This window comes from Orycteropus afer, unplaced genomic scaffold (assembly GCF_000298275.1).
Source record: "Orycteropus afer afer isolate SDZICR_OR568_19922 unplaced genomic scaffold, OryAfe1.0 scaffold00403, whole genome shotgun sequence".
Taxonomy (NCBI): Eukaryota; Metazoa; Chordata; class Mammalia; order Tubulidentata; family Orycteropodidae; genus Orycteropus; species Orycteropus afer.
The window spans coordinates 2,579,818-2,588,566 of record NW_006921990.1 but is presented as its reverse complement, the minus strand read 5'-3'; the positions used below and the strand labels follow the sequence as shown (position 1 = coordinate 2,588,566).

The 8,749-nt window shown below is 39.5% G+C and overlaps 1 protein-coding gene across 1 annotated transcript in view; it reads left to right on the top strand.

The window, feature by feature from the left end:
• Positions 1–202: 202 nt before the first annotated feature.
• CENPE (centromere protein E) overlaps positions 203–8,749 on the top strand; it is a 123,432-nt gene continuing 114,885 nt past the window's right edge. The window contains exons 1-6 of the mRNA XM_042782660.1: positions 203–258; positions 3,197–3,288; positions 6,769–6,858; positions 6,987–7,105; positions 7,802–7,921; positions 8,508–8,589. Coding sequence (XP_042638594.1) covers positions 203–258; positions 3,197–3,288; positions 6,769–6,858; positions 6,987–7,105; positions 7,802–7,921; positions 8,508–8,589 — 559 coding nt within the window. The remainder of the gene's footprint in view (positions 259–3,196; positions 3,289–6,768; positions 6,859–6,986; positions 7,106–7,801; positions 7,922–8,507; positions 8,590–8,749) is intronic.

Here is an 8,749-nt window from a genome sequence, read left to right as displayed (position 1 = left end):
TGGACGCGTCCCCTGGCGCGCGCCTTCCCCCCTTCGGTATGCCCCGTGGATCGGCCCGTGACATCACAAAGACGCGGCCCAATCAGACTGCGTATTTAGGAAATTTTAAACTTAAAGGCGGGGCGGCTGGGGCGCCCTGGGATACTGGAGAGGCTCCGGACATAGAGGGTCTTCTCCATTCCCTTTGGTGGGATCTGACGTGATGGCGGAGGAAGGGGCTGTAGCTGTCTGCGTGAGGGTCCGGCCACTCAACAGCAGGTAGGTGCACCAGGCCCTGATCAGGTTCTGACTTAGGCCCCCGGCGCCGGCCGCGGCAAGACAGGTAAGTCCTTGGATGTTTTCCCTGAGCTGCCCCTTCCAGCACCGCTACCTTGTCATTCGACTGCATACCTGCTTTTTGCCTCGATTTTCTCCCTTGTAAAGAGACCGAGAAGGCTCAGAGGATCTAGAAGGCACTTTCTAGCTACGGAATTCAGGCTTGCTGAAGTTACGCACTTTAACCCCGGGGCTCCACTGCCTTTCCTGCTTATGGGCGGTCCCACCTCTCTTCTCTCTCTAAAATCAATCAGGGAGGTCCTTCTGGCACTCAACACAGTTAGTCACTTTACACACACCTAACTGTCTTTCCTTATTAACTGTAAACTCTGTGGTAGCAAGGACTAGTCTATTATGTCGCGTTGTATTCAGTAGGCACTCAGATTTCACTCATTTAACAAGTATTTATCAATAGTGATTTTTTTAGTACATTATACTGTACCGAAGGCGCTCTGGCGGTGTAGTGGTTAAGGCATTTGGCTGCTAACCAAAAGGTTGGTGGTTCAAACCCACCATCTGCTCTGCAGAAGAAAGAAAAGGCAGTCTGCTTCCATTAAGATTTACAGCCTGGAAACCCAATGTGTGTTGCTATGAGTTGGAATCAACTTGATGGCAGTGAGTTTGGTTTGTAATACTGTACCAGACAAGACCATCGTTGCCCTCCTTACATTCCAGGAGGGAACACACAAAATAAAGTAAAAAATGTAGAGGTTTAGGTGGTAATAAGGAGTAATAAATGTTACAAAGAAAAAGAAAGCAGGAGAAGTGACTGAATGAATTTTTATTTCTCTAGTCTCTGACCCTTTCTTCAGAATACTAACTTACATTTTGTGTTTGACAAATATTTATTGAACACAACTGAGTAATTCACTGAGAATATCAAGATGGAGAATTTCCTATTTTTAAGGAACTCATCTAATGAAGAAGACAGCTACATAAATAAATCATTACAATACATAGTGACAAGTGTTGTGATGGCAGGTGGGGAAGAGCCATGGGCCCATCAAGGAGATGACAGTTTGGGATGGAGGGATAGTGTTAGGAAAGTCCTTAATGAATGAAAATCGATCCAAACCCATTGCCTTTGAGTTGCTTCTAACTCATAGTGACCCTAAAGGGCAGAGTAGAACTGCCCCATAGGTTCTCCAAGGCTATAAATCTTTACAGAAGCAGACTGATTCATCTTTCTACTTTGGAGTAGGTGGTGGGTTCGAACTGTCAACCTTTTGCTTAGTAGCCCAGTGTTATAACCACAGCACCACCAGAGCGCCTTCATGAATGAAAGAGTAGGTAAATAGCTAAGTGAAAAGGAAAGCCAGGGTATCCCCAGACATAGAGGTGGTTGTTGTTTGTTGTTGGGTGCCATCAAGTCGCTTCCGACTCAAAGCGACCCCATGCACAAAAGTATGATTACAATTACTAGTAGTTGTTCACTATTTAGAGGAACTGAAAACTGATTTCCTGATACTGTTTGGATGGTGATTCCACATTAACTATCAAACCTGAAGACACACATACTTTTATTGCAGTAATTTCACTTTTAAAAATGTAGATATATTTGAAGGTGTGTGCAAGGGCATATATACAAAGCTGTTGCAGCATTGTTTACAACAGTAAACAACTGGAAACATACTAAAAGCCTGTAATTGGGAGCTCTGGTGGTGCAGTGCCTAAGACATTTGACTGCTAACCAGAAGGCTGGTGGTTCAAACCCACCAGCCACTCCTCAGAAGGAAGCCTGGGCAATCTACTTTCCTAAAGATACTGGCTTGGAATTAAGGGAGTAGGTAAATTGGTAACATTATGTTCATACAACAAAGTGCTATGCAGCCAGTGATTTGTTAGTCCCTTTAAAATAGAGGTGGTAGATCTGTCATTTTGAGGAAAACATCAAGTAACTTTATATGGAGTTTAGAATGTCTACAGGAATTTCAAGGAAGATGAAGTTGAAGAGAGATATACATGATGCATATTAAAGATTTTAAGAGTTCCCTGAAGACTTTTTAAGGGTTTTAAGCAGGAGGGACACAATCAGAATTGCATTTAGAATCTGTCCTTTCAACTAGCAATAGTGGGAAGGTGGCAGGGTAGAAGTGAAGGGTTTTGCAAGAAGAATCCTGTAAGAAGGTAGGAGGTCACTGGAGCCTCATTTAAAAGAGTTGAACCTCAAAAATGGATTCTCCACATCTTCCTTTTTTATATATACTGTCTTTAAAAGATGTTTCACTGTTACTGATAAGGTTTTCAGTGGGCAATTTTTTCAGAAATAGCCCAGTCCCTCTTCCTAGTCTCTCTTAGTCTGAAAGCTCAGCTGAAACTTGTCCACCACTGGTGATCCTGCTGGTATTTGAAATACTGGTGGCATATCTTTGAGCATCACAGCAACATGGAAGCCACCAGAGTATGGCAAACTGACAGACAAGTAGTGGTACAGCCAGCCAGAATGCTCCTTAGAAGCAAGTATGGCCATATTTCATCTCACCTACTTTTGTCATGTTGTCAGAAGGGACCAGTCCCTGAAGAGGAGATCGTGCTTAGTAAACTAGAGGGTCAGTGAAAAAAGTCCTCAACAAGATGGATTGACACAGTGGCTGCAACAATGGGCTTAGGTATAGCAATGACTGTGTAGATGATGCAGGACTGGGCATTGTTTGACACAGTGGCTACAACAATGGGCTTAGGTATAGCAATGACTGTGAAGATGATGCAGGACTGGGCATTGTTTTATTCTGCTGTACCTAGGGTAACTGAGTCGGAACCAACTTGCTAGCACCTACTAACAAAAACAAATAATATTCTTCAGAAGGTATTTTCAATTATGTTCACTATAACATGATCTTTGTGACCAGTTATACTTCAATACAATATTTTTATTTTATAGAGAAGAATCTCTTGGAGAAGATACTCAAGTTTACTGGAAAACTGACAAGAATACTATTTATCAAGTTGATGGAAGTAAATCCTTCAATTTCGGTAAGCTTGTGATAGTATAATGGGAGCTCTGGTGGCGCAGTGCCTAATGCATTTGACTGCTAGCCAGAAAGCTGGCAGTTCAAACCCACCAGCCACTCCTCAGAAGAAAGTTAGGGCAATCTCTTCTGTAGTGATATCACCTCAGAAACCCAAGGAGGGGTCGCTTTGAGTCGGATCCAACTCAACGGCAATGAGTTTGGTTTTGGTTTTTTAATAATAGTATTAGAGGCACTTATAATAGATAATAGGAGCTCCGGTAGTGTAGTACCTTAGGCTTTTGACTGCTATCCACAAGGTTGGCGGTTCAAACCCACCAGCCACTCCATGGAAGGAAGACTGGGTAATATACTTCTATAAAGATTTACTGCCTTGGAAACTCAAAGGGGGTCGCTGTGAGTCAGAATTGACTCGATAGCAGTGAGTTTGGTTTTTGGTTTGTATAGTAGTATTAAAGGTTAGCTTGCTATCCTTTTCCTAATAAGAGCGCTAAAGTTTTATCAATAATACTCGATTTATCACTGAAGATCAGATTAAATCTATGAACTGTTTCACTGAAAACTTTAAAAAAAATTGTTTGTCATATATGACAAGTAAGATAGTAAATTGATACTTAAAATACAGTTAAAGTCATAGTACCCTATACCTGAAACTAGCATTTTCTCCTCTTATTCAGTAGCATATTTGTGGCATAAAACTATATGCCCAAAATATATTGCTTGATAACAAGTCATCATTAAGATCTTCCAATTTAACATATTCTTTCTACAATTATTTTCAGTAAAATTTTTTAAGGAATAAATGGTGAAAATATTCCTTCTACCTCTTCATTACCCTTAAAAAATTCATTCTATTTGTCCTTAGAGAATTTTTATTCATCCATCCATTTACCAGATATATATGAAGTACCAAATATTTTTGTCAGCTGGAATATGGTGGGGATCCACCACTGCTTTTAGTATGCTTATAGTATGGTGGGAAGGAACATTTTAAGTAGTTACACTTGTAATGAGATAAGCTTTGTAAGCATTTATAGCAGGGGATCAGACTCAGCCTAGGTGTTGGGAAAGGTAGCATTTATACTAAGACCTGAAGGCTGAGTGAGAGCTAAGTAGGCCAAAAGCACTTGCAAGCTTTAAAGTTTGAAGAAACTGATTTGTTTACTGATTTCTATGTATATAAACCAAAATTGGGTCGGATTCAAGTCATAGTGACCCCTCCTTGGGTTTCCGAGGTGGTATCGCTAAGGACGTAGATTTCGCCCAATCTTCCTTCCAAGGAATGGCTTCTGGGTTTGTACCACCAGCCTTCTAGTTAGCAGTCAAATGCCCTAGGCACTACACCACCAGAGCTCCTAGTGCTGACTATGTGCCAGGCACTGTTCTAAGCATTTCATAGTTTTAATCTTTTTAATAAACCTATAGATAGATATAAGAGCTCTGGTAGCATAGTGCCTAAGGCACTTGACAGCTAACCAGAAGGCTGGGATTCAAACCCACCAGCCACTCCTCAGAAGGAAGGTTGGGCAATCTACTTCCTTAGTGATACTGCCTCGGAAACCCAAGGAGGGGTCACTATGGGTCGAGTCCTAATCAACGGCACATAACAACAGCAACAACAGCAATAGGTAGATACCATTGCTTTCCCCATTTTAATGAGGAGCTGAAACCAAGAGGCCCAGAGTCATACGGCCAGAAAGTAGAAGAATCAGGCTCCAGATCTATGTTCTACTTATATCACCATGCTGGTGCTTAGAGCAACAATGAGGTCCTCTCAACAGCCTTATGGAAAAAAAAAAAAAAAATGGTAAGATTGTCTTAATGTGAAACTAGAAAGCCAACATACAAGGTTTTGTTTTGGAGCAGAGATTCCCAGGCATTCAGACTCAGATACTAGAGATTCTCAATGGCCACATATCCCTGTACAGGTTTTGGACTCATCTGTCTGTCTGATGTGAATGGTATTAAATATTTTAATCATCTAGCCAACTCCCCTTGTTCTGAAATCATGACCCCAGAGCAGCCTTCAGGGAGCCCTGGTGGTACAGTTGTTAAAGTGTTCTTCTACCAGCCACTCTGCAGGAGAAAGATGTGGCAATCTGCTTCTGTAAAGATTGCAGCCTTGGAAACCCTATGAGGGCAGTTCCACTCTGTCCTCTAGGGTCACTGTGAGTTGGAAATGACTCCACAGCAATGGGTTGCTTTTTAGGAGTTGATTTTTAAAACAGCCTTTAGATGACACTTCGGTTCCCTGTATAGTTCTGCCCACAGGCCAGTGTATGGTCATGGTGTAAGCACTCCATTGTGTGATTACTGAAATTTCCCCTGCAAGTTGATACATTTCCCTTCTGATGTGCTTATCCATTTCCTGCAAGCTTTTTGATATGAGGCCACCATGGAAAGAGTGGTCTATTGTTAGCACTAACTAAGCAGAGAAACAGATTCCACCCAGACTGTAAACTCTTTGGTGCAAATACTGCCTTAAACCCAGCCTTTAGCAGCCAGCCAACTGCTCATTTCTAGTGCTTTTCTTTCAGATGTTTGCAGTTCTTGATTCTGTTCGAGCTATGTACGTTCTAAACATTAAAATTTCTTGTAGAATATTATAGTTCACATTTCCTGAACATTAACCATATGCTCGCAATATGAAGATGATGTTGTTGTTGTTATTTGCCATCGAGTCGGCTCCGACTCATAGCGACCCCTCCTTGGGTTTCCGAGGCAGTATCGCTATGGAAGTAGGATTGCCCAAGCTTCCTTCTGAGGAGTGGCTGGTGGGTTTGAACTGCCAGCCTTCTGGTTAGGAGTCAAGTGCCTTAGGCACTATGCTACCAGAGCTCCTATGAAGATGATAGTATATACTATCATCTTCATATATATATATATATATATATATATATGAAGATGATAGTATATACTTATTCCACAAATAAGGGAATTGAGGCAAAGAGAAGTTAACCACCTTGCTCAAAGTAACAGTTTGTTAGTGGATTCAGCCAGGATTCAATGCAGGCAGTCTGATTCCAGACCCCATATTCAATCTATATGCTCTACTGCTTCTTGAAAAAACACATAGTTCACTTCTAGTGTAGCGTTCCTGTGTGAAGACTAACACATTTTATCTTATAGAGATATATTTTCAGAGGACCAGTCAAAACCAAACCAAACTCATTGCCATGAAGTTGATTCTGACTCAGCCCCTCCCACTGGATTTCCAAGGCTGTAAATCTTTATGGAAGCAGACCGCTTCATCTTATTTCCATGGTGCAGCTGGTGGGTTTGAATCATCAACCATTTAGCAACCCAATGCCTTAATCACTACACCATCAGAGCTCCTTCAAAGGCCTAATAAGTTGAAGAAAATGCTGTGTCTTAAATATTTTATCATACTATGTCTTGACAATTTTCTTTGGTAAATTACTAATTCAAAATGCATTTGATTTGTTTGGTTTAACTTCTGTGTTGTTTTTTTCCCCTCCCCTAGATCGTGTCTTTCATAGCAATGAAACTACTAAAAATGTATATGAAGAAATAGCAGTACCAATCATAGAGTCTGCCATACAAGGCTACAATGGTTTGTATTTACCACATGGTACAGAAACATATTAGTTTTGTGTGCCTCTTCAACAAATGATGATAGTTTCACACACTGTATATTCATTTCTAATCTTTGCATGTATGTGTGTGTTTTATTTTTTGCAGGGACTATATTTGCCTATGGGCAGACTGCTTCAGGAAAAACATACACTATGATGGGTTCACAAGATTACTTGGGTGTAATACCCAGGGCAATTCATGACATTTTCAAAAAAATTAAGGAGGTAAATTACTTAGCTGAATTCTAGTTCATGCAAATCAAGGTTGTAACTGGATAGCGGTCTTAGTGTTTTTCTTTTATAACAATGAAAGGATGTAGATTTACATTTATCTCTTGATTATCCATGGGGAAAAAAGAAAGGCATAGCATAGATTTACTTTTTACCCCAGAAACTTACTTTACATAACTCCAAGTCATTTATCCTTTCCCTGCAACAGTATTGCTCCCACCAAAAATATGGGCATTTGTGAACAGGAAAGTCTTGCCAGAATGATTTACTTGATGTCTTGTTGAGCTACTAGTGATTATTCAGGAACAGTAAAATAACTAAAATGTGATACAGGTAAAAGGGAAGCAGAAAGCCAGAGGCAGCCTAACTAGGTAAGAGTTGATTTTAAATGAGCTTTATCAGTAACAGCAGAACATCTATAGCTGAGGTTTTATTTTGAGTTTAGGGAGTTGACCCACATTCTCCTTCTAATTCTTTATTTGCAAGTACTGTACTATACTTTTCATTATTTCTGAAACAATGATTTTTCTATTTTTGTGTTTACTATTCTTCACATAGAACCATAGGGCTTTTTGGTTTTTTTGTTTATTTGATAATTTCCTTCTTTACCTCTTTAATATTAGCACAAGAGCTATTCAGAATCAAGTTTTCATAATTGGATGCTCTCTGATGTTTTTATTTTTCTTCCAGTTTCCTGATAGAGAATTTCTTTTACGTGTTTCTTACATGGAAATATACAATGAAACCATTACAGATTTACTCTGTGACACTAGAAAAATGAAACCTTTAATAATTCGAGAAGACTTCAATGTGAGTAGTAGAGTTAGTGTACACTTACTTATTAAGATTATTGTTCTTAAACATTTGCCTTTAATGTCTATTTTTTAAAAAATTTCTCCTGTCTTTAGTTTTTTTTTAAGTGTTTATAGAGATCCATCTTTTAACCAATTATCTATTGTTTTAAAATACAGATGCAATATTTTGGTTTAAGTATTTAAAGATAGTAAGATAGTAAGTAGTATCAGATTAGAATTTGGTGTGCTTTGAAATAAGAAATAAATTGTGAGTTTCATAATTTTCTTGTTGTTTTCCTACTCACTGATTGTTCCCATTTTCTTTGTACAACTTTCATAAGTTAATTCCATAATATGTGCCTTTTTGAGATTCACACTTTTAATCGGGTGGAGGGTTGACGAAAAAGGGGGAGGCCTTCAACAAGATGGATTGACACAGTGGCTACGATGATGGGCTCAAGTATAGCAGGGATTGTGGGGCTGGCGCGGGATCAGGCAGGGTTTCGTTTTGCTGTGCATGGGGTCGCTATGAGTCGGAAACAACTTGATGGCACCTAACAACAACAATTTCTCTAATCTTCCTGTAATTAAACTTGTTTCAGAGGAATGTATATGTTTCTGATCTCACAGAAGAAGTGGTTTATACATCAGAAATGGCTTTGAAGTGGATCACAAAGGGAGAAAGTAAGACTTGATGCTGTCTGTATTCTGTACCATATTTGTAAAAAGTAACTCAGCATTATCTTTAAGTGTCAGTTCACACATTTTACTTTTTTTTATTTTTATTTTTTTTATTATTAGGATTTGAGTGAAGATTTACAGAGTAAATTCACTTTTCATACAG